This window comes from Amphiura filiformis, chromosome 1, assembly GCF_039555335.1.
Source record: "Amphiura filiformis chromosome 1, Afil_fr2py, whole genome shotgun sequence".
NCBI classification, from domain to species: Eukaryota; Metazoa; Echinodermata; class Ophiuroidea; order Amphilepidida; family Amphiuridae; genus Amphiura; species Amphiura filiformis.
The window spans coordinates 31739704-31757843 of record NC_092628.1 but is presented as its reverse complement, the minus strand read 5'-3'; the positions used below and the strand labels follow the sequence as shown (position 1 = coordinate 31757843).

General features: G+C 37.3%; 1 protein-coding gene across 1 annotated transcript; it reads right to left on the bottom strand.

Moving 5' to 3' along the window:
• Positions 1-5328: 5328 nt before the first annotated feature.
• On the bottom strand, positions 5329-17644 carry LOC140144078 (FGGY carbohydrate kinase domain-containing protein-like). The gene is given in 15 exon segments (XM_072165944.1): positions 5329-5486; positions 6334-6454; positions 7009-7083; positions 7442-7598; positions 8342-8496; positions 8881-8895; positions 10333-10436; positions 11883-12011; positions 13820-13947; positions 14556-14641; positions 14857-15008; positions 15999-16110; positions 16466-16576; positions 16578-16673; positions 17389-17644. Coding segments are annotated over 14 exon segments (1572 nt in total). The 5' UTR covers positions 17389-17644; the 3' UTR covers positions 5329-5355.
• Between the last annotated feature and the right edge of the window lie 496 nt (positions 17645-18140).

Below are 18140 nucleotides of genomic sequence, written 5' to 3'. Positions count from 1 at the left end.
TTATACCGCCTGATCCTGTCCTGTATCACCTTAGAAGTAGTTGTATCATCATTCACAAATGATGAAAATTTCCATCATTGGGCCGGTTTGTAGCATGATTGTGTTGTAATTGTTCCGGTTTGTGTATTTACCAGAAGTGATTATGACATGATGACCAGGTGCTGACCGTGTGTTCAGGAAATTACGACATAACTACGGAAATATACCAGTGTGGACTGGGTCTAAGCCATCACAAAGTTAACATAGTATCAAGACAGGGATTATACAGCTTGAGGAATAAAGCTGTATAATCCCACATTGAAGACTTGGCAATAGGCTCATTTTGTGTAGGCTTACATGAAGGGACAGACCAAAAGTTGTGATATTTCTAGTTTTAAATTGACATGCAAATAGGTATTAAACAATTTATCGCTTGACAGTTTGTATGCGATTTACAACTGCTTTTTGCAGTTTTATCAGTTGCACCTTCGCACCTATTTCATGTGTGTTATGCTTTGTTGCTCTTTTAAACAACACTGTTTTAAAACATCTTAATGTACTATTTTGTAGTATAGTAAACACTGTTTTAAATATTGTACAATGAGAGAGACTATGTACTTAAAGTGATCCCCAAATTTTATCTTACTTTATGACTATTACCTGTATTTGTTGCATTTTATGTCAAAAGCTTATTTTTTGTTGCTTTGATACTGGTTTTTCAGATTACGAATGGAAATTGTTGAAAGAAGTTGTTTTTTGATAACAAGTCAGGATTGGACAGTATTAATACGCCTTAATTAAACAAATTTGAACTGAATAATTTGCTGCACATAAAATATTGCGGTATTCAACGATATAATTGATTTGAAGAATTTGAACTGCATAATTTGCTGCACATAAAATACTGCAGTGTTAACAATAAAATCAATTGATTTGAAGAGCATTTGAAAGTAACAAAATTTTATTTGAAACTGTCATAGAAAAAAAAATTCTGTCTTTACTGCCAATTATTTCAGTACATCAAATAACAGGGATTTGATGATCATAATAGTTCTTACTAGAATGATATATTGGGGTCAAAGGTCATACCTTGTATGTCAAAGGTCATACCTTGTATGTATATTTTGTATTAAGTGCTTTATTATTCAAATAAGTCATACAAATGAAATTGTCCAATATGATGATGACATTGTAATTATTTTCTTTGTGATTAAAAAAAAAACTTTTCGCTTGCACCATGAAATGGTAATGCAGCATTGTATGATGTATTTAAGGAGATATAGCAAAGGATTATTAAGATAAGAAAGACAAGTTTTGAATTACTTTGATTGTCATCTTATTTGCCCTTTGGTCATTGTAATGCTTTTAGTGTTTTTCATGTGATTACATTACATGTTATATGAAATTTGGATAAAAATAAAATGGATGCTTTAGATATAATGTGTTGCCTGTGTGTGGGTTTCTTTTTTGTGATAAATGGTAAAATTAAACTATAGAAATCCGTCTGAATATAACCTATAAGTACAATCAGTATGTTGTGTTTGAAGTTTGTTAACCTAAACTCCCTGCAATTCAACAAAATCTAAGAGCATGAAGCAACTACGAGATCAAGAATCCTACATGATCCGATTGTTCAATGATCCAAATGTCATATACACAAACCTGCCAACTGTCCCTCATTTGGGGTTTTCCAAAGTGAAAAAGAGAGACAGTCCTGCTTTCTGAAAATTTCAGTGATGGCAAACTTAAATGTAAGAACAGCAGAAAAAACGGCTATGGTCATATCACATGACAAACCAATGGACCCCGGATTGTGGATATCAAAAACTACTTCAGCGATGTAATTTACAAAGAGATGGGCCGTCATTGGTCAATCTGCTTAGTATTCACGACAATGATGTCATTTTGAGGGATGAGGTGAGAAAGACAAACAATTTTCAGGCAAATTAAGAAAACAAATTATTTTTCACAAAAAACAGTCATAAATGACCGTCTATTTCGATGTCAATGTGTGAAATCGTTCCCTCAGAAGAAAAATACCTCGGTTCAGCTCAAACCCCTTCATTTCACTGTAATCACACAATGACCTCAAAATAAATGGCACAGAGTTATTTATTAGTCTAAAAATTACACAGTATTCTTCAGAGTTGATAATCAACAGAGTTGTAAAAATATACAAGAACCTTAGTCAACCTAATTAGTACTCCGGGGAAGCATAAGTACAACATTTTGATAGAGGATGTTTATGTTATAAAAATCACACTGGAAATTTCCAGGCAAAATAATACTACAATTCATAAAAAATAATTAAGAACTGTGAAATTAATGTTGCAACCACTTGGAAGTTTATGCACAGATTCCTTAAATAAAATAATTAGCATTTTGTTCTGACCCATTTCACAAAAAATAGTATTCTGAAAGGGTGCACAGATACAAGTAGAAAGGTCCTAATATAGACGAATCCAACAAGCCAAGTGATGGTCAGATTTAATTCGGCCATTACTGGGTCCCCTCTGCACCAAATTGGTGTTGTGACTACCCAATTGGGTGGATTAAAAGTGCTTTAAAATCCATGCTATATTGTACTGTGTCATTCTCTTATCTATGTGTAACACGGGTGATTGAATGCAGTTTAAAATCTCTACCAAGTCCGCATCATTAGTACATTTCAGGTGAGATGGAGCTGACGTGGACCCAGCTATGGCTGCCATTGAGGTGTAGGAATGTGTGAAATTGGATTCGTCTATAAGAGGGTTTTTATTAGGAAACACACGCTAATTAGGTTGAATAGGGTAATTCAGCTTTAAAATTGTTTCAAACATGATTACTCCTGATTCCAGGTAAATACAACACTAAATATTTTGGAATAAAAATTATATTATCTTGTTTTGCAAAATGAAACATAGCTAAATCCGAATCTTTAGTTAGTTCTAACTGGCAAAAGAAAGTCAAATTTTTATCAGTTTTTCAAGATTGTCAGATTCTGATCCTTTTTAAAAATTGTTTGAGTAGTGTAGATTGGTGATGGATCAAAAATTGGTTAAGTGAAAAGTTACTTTACAACATTTTGGTTAAAATTTCTTCCAACACTTGGCAAGTAGATCTTCATTCAAATCACAATTGATCTTTGCATTGATTAGTGCATAAATATGTAACTGATAACACTACCACTTCTTGTCATCTTGTTACGCATCTTGCATGATTTGTCTGTATTCCAGTTGATGATCCAGCATCTTGAAGAACACTTGGTGTTTTCTGGCGTAGTAATCTTGAAGTCTTGCATTAGGCCACACAACTGATCCAGCTTTACTCATCTTAGCCATAGCTTCCTGCAGTCACATAACATGAAAGAAAACCAATAAAAACTGGTGAATAGCATGGTAGTCAGAGGATGATTTTCAATATGAAATTGTAATTTTCCAATGTGTTTGCAACACTATTGCACTGTTTGTTTGTTTAAATGGTTGCTCCATGTGGAGCCCCACTTAGGTCCTGTAAGGACCAGGCTCAAACAAAATGTTCAAGCCAGGCTAAAGCCTATAATGTGAAACATAATGCACATACCTGTACATTGGTATAATGTCCAGCAGCTGCAGCACCTAATATGGCTGACCCTACAAGAACACACTCAGTCTCCTTAGGAAGCACTATGGGTAAACCTGAAATACACAATGTACATACATAAGCAATTAGTCATTAGTACACTGCATCATTACTGGATATTAGCATGACCTGTACATTGGTATAATGTCCAGCAGCTGCAGCACCTAATATGGCTGACCCTACAAGAACACACTCAGTCTCCTTAGGAAGCACAATGGGTAAACCTGAAATACACAATGTACATACATAAGCAATTAGTCATTAGTACACTGCATCATTACTGGATATTAGCATGACCTGTACATTGGTATAATGTCCAGCAGCTGCAGCACCTAATATGGCTGACCCTACAAGTACACACTCAGTCTCCTTAGAAAGCACAATGGGTAAACCTGAAATACACAATGTACATACATAAGCAATTAGTCATTAGTACACTGCATCATTACTGGATATTAGCATGACCTGTACATTGGTATAATGTCCAGCAGCTGCAGCACCTAATATGGCTGACCCTACAAGTACACACTCAGTCTCCTTAGGAAGCACAATGGGTAAACCTGAAATGCACAATGTACATACATAAGCAATTAGTCATTAGTACACTGCATCATTACTGGATATTAGCATGACCTGTACATTGGTATAATGTCCAGCTGCTGCAGCACCTAATATGGCTGACCCTACAAGAACACACTCAGTCTCCTTAGGAAGCACAATGGGTAAACCTGAAATACACAATGTACATACGTAAGCAATTAGTCATTAGTACACTGCATCATTACTGGATATTAGCATGACCTGTACATTGGTATAATGTCCAGCTGCTGCAGCACCTAATATGGCTGACCCTACAAGAACACACTCAGTCTCCTTAGGAAGCACAATGGGTAAACCTGAAATACACAATGTACATACATAAGCAATTAGTCATTAGTACACTGCATCATTACTGGATATTAGCATGACCTGTACATTGGTATAATGTCCAGCAGCTGCAGCACCTAATATGGCTGACCCTACAAGAACACACTCAGTCTCCTTAGAAAGCACAATGGGTAAACCTGAAATACACAATGTACATACGTAAGCAATTAGTCATTAGTACACTGCATCATTACTGGATATTAGCATGACCTGTACATTGGTATAATGTCCAGCAGCTGCAGCACCTAATATGGCTGACCCTACAAGAACACACTCAGTCTCCTTAGGAAGCACAATGGGTAAACCTGAAATACACAATGTACATACGTAAGCAATTAGTCATTAGTACACTGCATCATTACTGGATATTAGCATGACCTGTACATTGGTATAATGTCCAGCAGCTGCAGCACCTAATATGGCTGACCCTACAAGAACACACTCAGTCTCCTTAGGAAGCACTATGGGTAAACCTGAAATACACAATGTACATACGTAAGCAATTAGTCATTAGTACACTGCATCATTACTGGATATTAGCATGACCTGTACATTGGTATAATGTCCAGCAGCTGCAGCACCTAATATGGCTGACCCTACAAGAACACACTCAGTCTCCTTAGGAAGCACTATGGGTAAACCTGAAATACACAATGTACATACGTAAGCAATTAGTCATTAGTACACTGCATCATTACTGGATATTAGCATGACCTGTACATTGGTATAATGTCCAGCAGCTGCAGCACCTAATATGGCTGACCCTACAAGAACACACTCAGTCTCCTTAGGAAGCACAATGGGTAAACCTGAAATACACAATGTACATACATAAGCAATTAGTCATTAGTACACTGCATCATTACTGGATATTAGCATGACCTGTACATTGGTATAATGTCCAGCAGCTGCAGCACCTAATATGGCTGACCCTACAAGAACACACTCAGTCTCCTTAGGAAGCACTATGGGTAAACCTGAAATACACAATGTTCATACGTAAGCAGTGGCGTAGTGTCATAGGGGCACTGGGGGCACGTCCCCAATCGATCTGAAATTTATAAAAATCCCATAGGAAAATGGCCAAAAACGGCTTGTGCCCCCAAATCAGCCCCGGTGCCCCCCAATCATGGTCGGTGCCCCCCCCCCAATATGATGATCCACGCTATGCCACTGTACGTAATTAATTACGTAAGCAATTAGTCATTAGTCTACTGAGTCATTACTGGATATGACTTTTCTTTAAAAAAAGACAACTTTGTAAAAAAAGATAAATTCTACCCTATCTTTTTACTGAACATGACTTTCACCTAATGGTGCTATGGGCTCCCTTGACATAACTGGAATTTTAGACACAAACTAAAAGTGCCCTCCCATAAAGATCCCACCAGCAAATAAGGGCGCATACCCTTAATTCTTGTTGGGATTTTTAGATGAGGGAGCCATCTATTTGTACATGAAATGCACCCCAAGGCAAAGGAGCCCAGGTGCGGCATTAGGCAAACGTTTATGGTATAACATCTGAAGCACCCAAATTTCAAACCCCTAATCCCAACTCCAACACCTTCCAATTTGACTGCATTAACAAGTCAATGCCAACTGTTCTGAGCATTTCCTATTTCAATGTTGTCATACTATGATGGCATTACTGCCATCTGGTTATGCAGCAAAATGTTTGTTGAATTCAGAGGAATAAATTTAGCTGAAGAACTTTTGCCCTACTAATACTAATGTGCCTTCATGTTAATTACAATTTGACTACTAGTATTCACATAGACATACTTTTGATCACACCGGCCTAATACAATAAAGCGCAGTCAGTACCTGTTATATCAGCATGAACTTGCAGGAACAGTGAATTCTTGCTGAGACCACCACAGGCAAACAAGGTAGCAAACTTGTGACCTGATGATTCCATTGCATCATTTACATGTTTGGTCCCATGCTGAAAACAAAACAGACAATCCTATATGCTCGATTTTGATGTTACCTTCATGGCAGAGGATGTTTAAAGACATTCCCACAACCCAATGGGGTTTCTGACCTTGTATGTCTGACTTTTGTACACATGTTGTACAGTTGATCATGCCTTGCATGGGATTGTGTGCAAATATCTGGTGTTTTCATCCTATTATTTAACATTCAAAACATCGAGACTTAGGAATAAAATTAATGCAGTGAGACAATATGAATGTTTCCTGTAAGAAAATCAAATATCAGTCCTAAGTCTCAACTATTAGCTCGTTGGCTGCAGTTTTAAATGACCATTTTGTGTGTGTGTGGCAATGGGGACTTTGCCTTTAAAATTAGGTTATATTGATCAAATTTCCCAATCATAGTGCATTGTAGGAATGCCTTTAAGCCTCCTCTGCCTTCATGGTAAGGCCAAAGGGAAAATTCCAACTAGCAAAAGACTAGTGTCACACTTGACTATATTTCCTATATGTAATTCCCAGACACATGTGACGGATGTTATATAAAATCAGTAAACATACTTACAGCAAGAGCTTGTACAGTTGCAAGATACTTTATTGCCAAGTCTTCAATTGATGTTGATAAAGTCAGACCACTTATCTGAAAGGGGAAATTATAGAATATTATGACTAGAATTCAGGTATGACCAGAGATGAAACAAACATGTCAAATAGTTTTTCCTAATATGGAAATTGTCAAGAAATAAATATTTTTTCTCTCTGTTTGACAACTTTCCAATCAATCAACACTATCTGTTAAAAAATATGCAAAAATGATTTTGATGTCTGCTATATCCAAGCTACTATAGTTGAATATAAAGAGAAATGAGTACACTGCTTTTAACTTCTGATCACATTTAATTTCTTGTTGAGGTTTTACAGAGTTTATCCAACAGAAATAAAAGGAAAGCAAGACATTCAAACTAATGCTCCTGTATATTCCTCTTTATCAGTCTTACCATTCCTTTAAGTGTAGGATCAGCTAGTGGTGATCTGTTTCCATGATAATCAGGCCACATGTGTAAGTCCTTAGTAAGTGTTGCTGGTGAGCTAGACCTTCTCAATGCAGCTATAGATGGTAGCATGTTGTTTAAGGTCTCATAAACACTTTCACCACTATATAAAAATATTTAAAAGGAACAGAATTTCATACTAAATTTTTAGGTTATCATCATGGCAATTCTTTTAAGCTTACTTTTATTAAATATTATCAGGAAAAGTGTTGGAGTAGTAGATGTTCACCTCCATATTCCCCCTATGGAAGACATGACCTTAATCTCCCACACAGGGAGTGAGAATTTCAAATGGGGTTACCTGAATGTGCGACTCCATTTGAAATCTACATACCATGTGTGGAAGATTAAGGTTATGTCTTTCCTTGGGGTGTATGGATTTCAACTGGAATAGCCCAATAGTTCGACTTTGCCTTGTGCTAAGTTGTAACAACTAATACTGCCCACATATACACTGTGGGTTCACCTTAAGCTTGAGCGCTCGGTAGTGATGGAGGTGGTCACAGTATCAAATCGTGCATGTATAGTTAATTTCAGTGAGTGTACACAAACACATAAAAGAGCAGTTTTTTGTTGGCATGTTGTGGCACAACTGCAAAAAAACGCTGACTTCACTACCGAACTTGATGTGAACCAAAGTATAGCTATTTTACTTCTACCCAACTGATTGTTGACCTGCTATTCATTTAACTACAATCATGCACATTTGTGAGGTTCTTTCCTCAATATCATGGCATGTGGCACATGATCTTGAAGTTGAGCTGTGATATTCTGTCATCACTCGTATTTTACAGTTTTAGACTACATTACACCTCTTGCATACTATTAATAATAAATAGGACCTACCTTTTTGAAGCTCTTTCCTCAAGCTCCTTGAAGGCTGGATGTGTGTGTATCACATGGTCAATCAATTTGCCACCGATACTCTGTCCACCCTCATGTGTCCAAAGCTCAGGGTGCATTACACTGTAGAAAGGACCCCACACACCTGGTACAAATAAGGCAAAATAAAAAAATAAACATGTTTCACGTCCCCTCCCGCTTCCTTTTTTGAGGTTTCCTCAAATATATTTTTATTTTTTGAAATACAGTTATAACTTTTCAAAAAATATGTCTAGGAAGTTGAAATCCTTTCTATAGCCTTGTTAAGATACAAGAAACATTTTAGGAAGGTTTTGTGATCATTGGAGGGGGTGTAACTCTCTGAACAACAAATAAAAAAGGGCCTCCTTCTTTTTCCAGGCATTATTGTATACGCTAAAACAGCTCTAAGTATGGGTATTTACACCAATTTTGCGATAAAAAATAGAAAATAAAAAGCCCCCCTCCTCCTCCTTTTTTTGAAAACCGGACGTGAAACATGTTTTATTTTTTACTTGGCCTAAAGGATCTTGGTTGACCTACAGATGTAAAGAATGGGAGAAGAAATAAAAAGCAATGTATTTGTTTAACCGACAAGTTTTTATGATCAATGAGGTATTGTACTCTGGTCTGTAACAATCCAAATGTAAGTTCCTGCTGCCAAGGCAATTTATTCTCATAAAATTGAGCTATTGGGCAATTCATTCTCATAAAAATTGCCTTGAATTTCTTCTAGACAAGGACTGGATTGATTGTCTTGCTGTTACCCGGACAGTGGTGTAGCCAGCCTTTTAGTGTGGAAGGGCAAAGCAAAATATGCATCCCCATATTTAAATTTTTTTGTCCCAATTTTAGTCATTTTAATGGCACTTTTCTCTTTGACATCCCCATCCCCCCAATCCGCTACCACTGGCTGTGCCACTGTACATGAATATACCTGGATAAAGCTTATCCTGGCTGTGATAGTTAATGGCAGAATGTTTAGGGTATCTGCTCCTTACCTGAAAATCTATATTTGTTGTTGAATTACATAAGGAACATCTTGGGCCACTATGATCTTCAACAACTTGAAGTGTTTTAACAGATCATCTATTATCACAATCCTTTTTTGAACAAAAGCTGACATTGAAGTCTCTCAGTGGCAGAAAATAATTGATAGCTAATGTGTGCTTGGATAACACGATAAGATAAAATGCATATTGAGTCAACCGTGGACACACATGCTAAGAGTTGTATCTGCCTTACCATGGTCCATTAATTTACTTTTTACAATGCTAGTACTGACCTGACCCTATACCAGTAACTGTGGACAACAACCTTTAATGCATTCTTCCAGAACTGCGGATGTCTATGCATCCACAATATCTGGTGTGTGTCTCCTTGCTTGCAAGTGTTTACAAAAGTATGCACACCCCACCCCTACACCCCTCCCGATACTATTAGTTCAGGTGAGGTTTGGGGGTGATACAGACTCTGAGATTAGATGTAATCCATATCACCCCTAAACCGAACCTAATAATGATTTTATCATACCGTACAAATAATCTCATATAACAAAAAAATATTCATGTGCGTAATTCTTGGCTGGAACAATTTTAGTCAAACCCGTTTACACGATAATCCTGATAAAAGTTTGAGTGCTTAACCAGCACAGTCATCTTCCACGCCAAATCAACTCGGCTGAGACCACTGAAACCCGTTTTCACTGCAAATTTCATTCAGAAAAGCTCTCTGTATTATTTAGAGTGGAAAATCTCAGTGAAATCTGTGTTTCAATATGGACACACCAGCTTTGTAGCCTATTATTGAAGCACCATGATTGTTATGAATCAATTATTGCCGCGCATGCGTATGTCCTTACTAACATGATATGGTGCGTCGATACACGCATGTGACGCGCTCAGCAGGTAAATTGGGGCGCTTATCCAATGAAAACACAAGAAACTACTTGATAGTATGATAAACACACATCTTACCGCAATATGAGCGGATGATGTTCCACAGATAAGGGCAAGACGAGATGTGATTGGCTTGTCTTGGCAGGGAAGGTTAAACCCTTCAACATTGCATGCCAGCATACCTGTCAAATATACATTGTATACATATTTGTATCGTTAATCAAGTTATAAATTAGATATTATCTTACAACACTGTTTTGCATCACAACCTTTGTTATAAACATTGTTAATAGATCTTGTTTGTTGATTATAAAGGTGGTTCATGTGACCAAGAAGAAATTGTGGAATTTTCCCCAAACCTCAAGAGCACACAGGACCTAACATAAATCCTTATAAAACAAACTATCCTGTGAAAGACTATTCTGGTGTAAAATATCTTTGTCATGCAACTAAGCAAAGAGGACACCCATCTGAACATCACAATAGACCACACCAAGCTTCTGCAGGTGGAGGAGTTTACATACCTGGGAGGAAAGACCACCCAAAGGATCTTGTACTTCGAATAGACAAAGCCTTAGGAGCTGTGCAGACGCTACAGAGTATCTGGAGTACTAAGGACATCCGGGAGAGCATGGCGCAATGGTTAGGGTACTTGCCTTTAGTGCATGAGGTCCCGGGTTCGATTCCTGGCGGTGGTGATTTGCTGGGGTATTGACTTGGAAAAAAAAAAGTCTGAAATTAATTGGCAACATCTGTAGATTAAATTCAGACTTCAGCTGTCACCATGGTTCATCTAGAATTGGGGAAATGAATCATGAAAGTACTCCGTCCTTCGGAGGGGACGTAAAGCTGTCGGTCCTGTGTGCAGAGAGCCATACCTGTACATGTATCTCGCATCCAGTTTCGAAAAGATTAGGGTGTTAACCCCTGACTGTTCCCAATCCGTCCCGGTGTTCAAATGGAACCCAATGGAAATAAGCTGCAATAGAGGCTTTCTTGGGTTATCCAGGGTTGTCAAAACCCGAACAAATCAAATCAAATCAAATCAAAAATCCAAACCAACACCAATATTACTCTACGGAGCAGAAACCTGGATATTGAAAAGATAGGATGAAAACCGACTGCTCACTTTCAAGATGATGTGCCTCAGAAAGATAATGGGGGTAACACAGAGAGACAGGATCCGAAATACCATCATCCGTAAAACCCTGGCTGTTGAGTTTTCCATCTTGGACAGAACAACACAGAAGAGACTGCAATATTTTGGCCACATCCAGAGAATGCCTCCCTCACGCCTTCCAAAGATGGCCTTCAAATGCCACCTCCAGGGAGTCAGACCTAGAGGACGACCACCAAAGGGATGGAGAGACTACCCACTAGCTGACTGCAAAAGAACCAACCTAAACTCCATAGTAAATGCCAGCCATACAGCGGAAGACAGAACAGTTTGGTGGAACATTTTGATGCGGATGCCACCACTCAACCCAAGTTGGAGTGAACGGCATAGGTCAAGGTAAGCCATGCAACTCACATGTGCATTTCCTACAAAAACAATGTCACAAACTATGTCTAACATGAATGTTTATCTATCCCACCTGCCCGCCAGTTCGTAAGGGCCCTGTACTCACCTACACCTCCAGCATGGCAATCAATAATACCAGTACCAACAGCAGTCCCCTCACATAAACCAAACTCTTTGGCTGCCTCTGCAGTTAATCCACTACCAACAGGGGTTCCTGGTTTTAAAACTTCAGATCCTAGTAGTAGAAAATTAGGCAAAGTTAAAGGAACACTCTTTGAGAAAACCAAGTTTGAACAAATTAAACTAAATATCTTTTCTCACCAATGATTCATGATTGTTGTATGTCAGTTATTTCTAAGCCAACTTGTTACAGGACAGAATTGATTATAGCCTGTGCAATGTTCTACTTTCTCCATCTGATCATGAACTCCTTTAGATGCAAAAACATGCAAAATATATACAGATGATGCATGTAAATGACTTGGTATATATTTGTGTCACATATTAATGAACCATAATAACATTTAATTTTTTTCTGGCGAGTATGTCCACTCATTTCGACCAAGCAACCTTCATGAACTCCTTGCTCGGTATATATTTGTGTCACATATTAAGTTCAAGTTCAAGTAGTATACTTCTCAACGCCTTATTAGGGCCAAGCGAGAAGGAAAAATGGTGTGCGCTGCGTGAACCCAGCAAACACAAAAACATTTTAAAAACGTTTTAAATAAGTTATATTTTGGCTTTTGGTTTAGGTAAAAACGTTTTAATAACATTAAAATGTCGGGTTATATAAAGGTCATGATAACGTTTTAAAACGCGTTTGTATGAAAACACACTACAACAATATTTTTATATGTTTTCAAAAAATGTTATTTTAAACTATTTTTACAAACATTTTTGCCAAATAGTGTGTCAATACTTAAATAACATTATGTTAAAATGTTTGAACCCAGCAAACACAGAAATGTTCTTTAAATGTTTTTTTCAAAACCTTTTAATAATATTTCAATATCGGGTTATATAAAGGTCATGAAAACGTTTTTAAAACGTTATTGAAAATATTTTGGGCAAACGTTTTTCGCAAAATATTTTTTCAACCCCAAAATAACATTCTGTTTAGAATGTTTTGTATCAAGTTTTCAAGAATGTTTTTGGAATGTTATTAAAACGTTTTATACCCTTTATATAACCCGACATTTAAACGTTTTCTGTAAAACATTTTTGTTTGCTGAGCAGTAGATGATCAAAAAATGTTTTTTAAGGTTATGAAAACGTTATATACTCTTAATATACCCTTTATATAACCCGACATTTAAACGTTTTCTGACAACCTTTTATAACCTTTTGCGAATGATGTCAAAAGCGTTTTGTGTTTGCTGGGAAGCGATGACAATGCTATGTTGAGTATGGAGTATTGTAGTGATTTGTGACTTCTTTCTTGAATTGCTTAGTTGACTCGATGGTTATGATTTCGTTGGGGAGTTGATTCCAGTCCTTTATTGTTTTTGGAAAGTAGGAATGTACCCAGCAGTCTTTGGTTCCAGTTGGTCGTTGATAAGCCTTGCTGTGATGATGTTTGGTACGGCGGTTAACCGGCTGCAGAAACGTTCTTTCAGGGATGGCAGCCTGTCCATTGGCGATCTTATGCATCATGGTTACCCTTGCTACCTTCCTCCTCTGTTCGAGAGAGTCCCAACCCAATGTTGAGATCATGCTACTTGGACTACTCTCTCTGCTGTAATCATTTTTCACAAACCGCGCTGCTCTCCTCTGAACAGACTCAATTTTCTTTATTTGCTCAAATATTAATGAACCATAATAACATTTAATTTTTTTCCAACGAGTATGTCCACTCATTTCGACCAAGCAACCTTCATGAACTCCTTTAGATGCAAAAACATGCAAAATATATACAGATGATACATGTAAACGACTTGGTATATATCTGTGTCACACATTAATGAACCATAATAACATTTAATTTTTTTTTCTGACGAGTATGTCCACTCATTTCAACCAAGCAACCTTCCAGATACCTACCGATTTTGGCATAGTTGTTTTCAATGAGATCCCCTAAACCAATCTGTTGCCAGAATGAATCATCCCAGTGTCTGGCACCCTCTGAATTAGGCTGATAGGCCCACTTGCAAACCAGAGTGTTTAGTGATCTGCAATTGAAGCAAACCTCTATTTACAGTAACTGTAAAATATGTAGATGGTTTGACACTCTTTTGATGTCCAATGTCAATTTGGAAAAAGTATTGCTATCCCACAAACCAATGTGACTCTTGCATGTGAAATATGATCACCATACAATACACATTCAGCTTTATACTTTACCAGTGAAACAAAAAATTCCGCTAGGCCTATACTATTTCTTTTTTCACCTTTTTTTGGCTAGGCACTAGGCAGTGGCTTTAATAATAGAAATTTTCATGTTACATTTATTCATTTTCAACCTTTATGTGATCTATACTTGCACCAAATTAAAAAACTCTTTATACTGTTGGTTCCCGGAGGGGGAACTCGCATGTATGGGGTACGGGTATGTGTGGTGATCAAGGGTCCATTTTTCAGGCTTTTTGACAGTTCCTAAAGACCCACCATTTGGGTCTGATAACCCAAACTCTGATAAAATGTAGCTCTAAGCTGAAATTTAGACACATTTTGAATTTTTAGCTCTATGCACAGCCTATAATTTGACCTAGGGAAAACTTGAAATTAGTAGCGTAAAATTAAAATGTTGTTTGCAAGAAGTATTTGATGACATCATTACCTTGAGGTTGCACCTGTTGCTTTCCATGTCATAAAATCTGCTAGATCAAAAAAGTGTCCTGCTTTACTCCATGTGTTGGGCATATTCTGAAATAAAGAAATATATAACACCTTGATAGCAGGCGCATGTTTGACAAACATTGTTTGTCCTCATTTGAAAGTATCTATCACATTTATCCAAAATATGACAATATAAAAAATCATAACATTATAAAACATTAAAAAATAATGGATATATGACCATATAACACAGTGCAAAATTATCCAAACAACTTTTGTCTAGCATCAATTGTAGTTCCTACCTGCTTCAACCAGAGCAGTTTTGGTGGTTGCATTTCCACTGACATTTGACCTCCAACAAACTTCAATACTTTGTGTTTAGTTGCATTAATGCTATTGGTTTGAGTCTCTGGTCTGTGGTCCACCCACATGATAATGTTTCTGGTAGGACAACCTTAAGGTCAAATGTCAAAGATACATGATTACAAATTAGACAATAACTTAGTCAAATGTCAAATAAAATATACCGGGAGACATTCTAAAATTTAATATTCTGTCAACAGAATTGGTTCAAAGTCTTAACTCTGTGATATGTTTATGAGCTCAGAGGTCAAAAGTTGCAAGACATCTGATATTTACCCACTAATACCCAGGTCTTCCAACTCTTCCACATTATAGAAACTGTAGGGCAGCTACATTAATGAAAGTTTAAAACCTGTAAGGCTGAGATCTATGCTCTGTTCCCCGGGGGAGGCACTCCCTATCTGAAATGGCAGGGATGTGCCTCGCCCATGTTAAAAGTAGGGGGCATTCAGGTCAAATGTACAATTACAAAAATATGGGGTCATTCAGTACACAACCTGAATAAAAATGGGGTCATTCGGTTGAAACTTTGAAAAAAGGATGGTCATTGGGGTAACAAAAAGTAAAATGGGAGTCATTGAGTACAGGATTGCCAAAAGAGTATCATTAAGTACGCATAAATAAGTGCCAAAATGCGTAAAAACAACTTGGCCACCTTGGAAATGTGAAAAATCTCATTATTTCTGGAGGAGAACACAAATACCACCTTAATTTTGGGAATTAAAAGGGGGGTCATTGGGTATAGCAGGAAATAGAAAAAGGGGGTCATTGAGTACATGATTTTTTTTTAAAGGGGTCATTGGGTAATAGGTAGGACCATAACACAAAAAGGGAGTCATTGGGTACTAGCCGGTTTGAAAAAGGGGGTCTATCCCGAGGCACATGATGCATATCTGTCATGGAAGTGCCCCCCCGGCTCTGTTCATGTGCAGGTATCTGACAGGACAATGTACAGGTCAAAGGTCTATTATATTATGTACGCCTCTTCTTAGCACACATTACATTCTTAACCTGCTCCATTTGCTCCCTTCCCATTCTCCTCTCATTCTTCCTTTACCCCCCCACCATCCTCAAAACTTACCTGTTGGGCTTACTGTAATTGACTGAAACTTATCATCTAGCACTACCAAGGAACATGTAGCATCAAAACCAACCCCTTTCACCTTCTCTGGATTGATGTCACCAACAGCACCCTATAAAGCACACAGTAGGTAAGAGAGTTGTACAAATACATATAATTTAGTCTAGTATCAGTACAGTTGATGAATGCAGGGTTGAGTGTACAAGAGGTACCCCCATTGGATAAAATGTGGAGCTATAATAAACAAAAGCTAACAAGCGTATGTGTATAGTCTGTATACAGATCATCAGGTGTTCAATACCTCAAGCCAAAACCAAACATGAGACTCCTTATACTGAGTGACATCATGGAGCAGTCCTTTCTTGCAGAGGCAATGGAAATTTGGAACAGGTGGCAAATTTCCCTGGAACTTGATTCCCAAGACTTTTTCCAGTCATACAAACAAGCAAGCAAACAAAGAAACCAACCTTAACAGCTGTCCTGCATGCCTCCCATATATTGTCTGATGATTGCTCATAGTAACCAGGCTGAGGCTCAAAGATTTTAATGACATGTTGACAAGTTTTGAGTATAGTACCGCTTAGCATCTACCAAGGCAGCACGGACACTTCCTGTACCAACATCAACACCAACGAACAGGTCTTCTGGAACGATGTCTGCATCGGTTGCTGCCATCTGCAAGAGTGAAGAAGACCACAATGCTACATAAATAAACAAAGTAACACACACACAAAAAAAGAAAGGGTTTTCCCTATATAGTGTATGCCCGGGGGAGGGCCACTCAAGTTTCACAGTGTACATATGCATGACCAGAAAAACACAAATTATGGGTCCTTCAGAGAATAAATGTGAATCACACGAATCATATGTTTAGGGGGAAAAATGCCTGTTATTTTTTAACTTCTAGTTGGTGCATTTAGGGCCGGGGTTTAGGGGTCATTTGAATGATCCCACTATTCCACAAAGCATGTTTCCCTGGCATGTTTTGCATCAAGAACATCACCCAAACATAAATATTAGAAAATTATAAACAAAAATATATACTATACCGGTATTAAAGGGTTTCTTTTATCAAAAACCTGTAAGGGTGACCTTTCCGATAAAAATTAAAATCCTGCTATGTGTACCTGAGACGAATATACCAATATTTGTCTCAGATGTGTATATACACTGTGAAACTTGAGTGCTCGAATCACTGCACTGCAGTCTTTGAATGCGGCTGGGTGGTAGCTATCTAAGCAAGTTTGAGGTTCAGTCATGTAGCTCACGCAATTTCTAGTGATTACAAAATTGCCAATTTCTTTTCATTTTAATAATTTTAACAAATTCAAATCTTTTCTTTTCTCAATCCGTTGCCAAATGTCTGTAAAGATGATCTAAGCATTAATACCTGTTTTGAGATGGTCTTTCATCAATAATATACTTTGGTACTGGTGGGGTACCTAAATTTGGAGAAAGCTGTTCATAAAATCATTGATTTTGTTGACATAATGGATAATGAAAAGAGACCAAATAATGAATAATGAAATAGTGACCTCGTCCTTTCTTTCAAACATCCAATCGGAAACTAATAATCGAGTTCCATTGGCCAAATGAATCTATTGTAAAACATAAAAGTAAGCCAAGTGCATTAATTTGGTTCAATCATGGCATGCCATAGACTGCATAGTCAATTCCCGGGAGTCAATTGGTTCAACAGAAATCAACCTACCTTCAACAGCAAGGGGATTTTTGATTTAGTTTTGCAAACTTTCTATTTTTTTCTTTCAACTTCCGTCTTGATTCAGCTCAGTGATACAGTTAATATTAAATTATTTGTTTATTCAGTTTGCAGGTTGTCACTCCCACTGCACCAGGGTCTGCACCATCCCCTCAGCAAAAGCTCAACATTTTTTTAATCATCCACTAAATACGTCGTTCTACTCTACCCTACTTTGATAGGTAATTGAAATGGTATTGTTACGTATTTTGTGGATAAATTTAATCAAAAAAATACCGTATACATGTTGTACATCTACATCATGAAATTATACTTAGCCAAGCAAACGATTGTTTTATTTCTTTTTAGTGGATCAACTATCAAACTAATTTTATACTATTAACATTATAAATATAAATTATTTTTACTTAAATATGTTATTG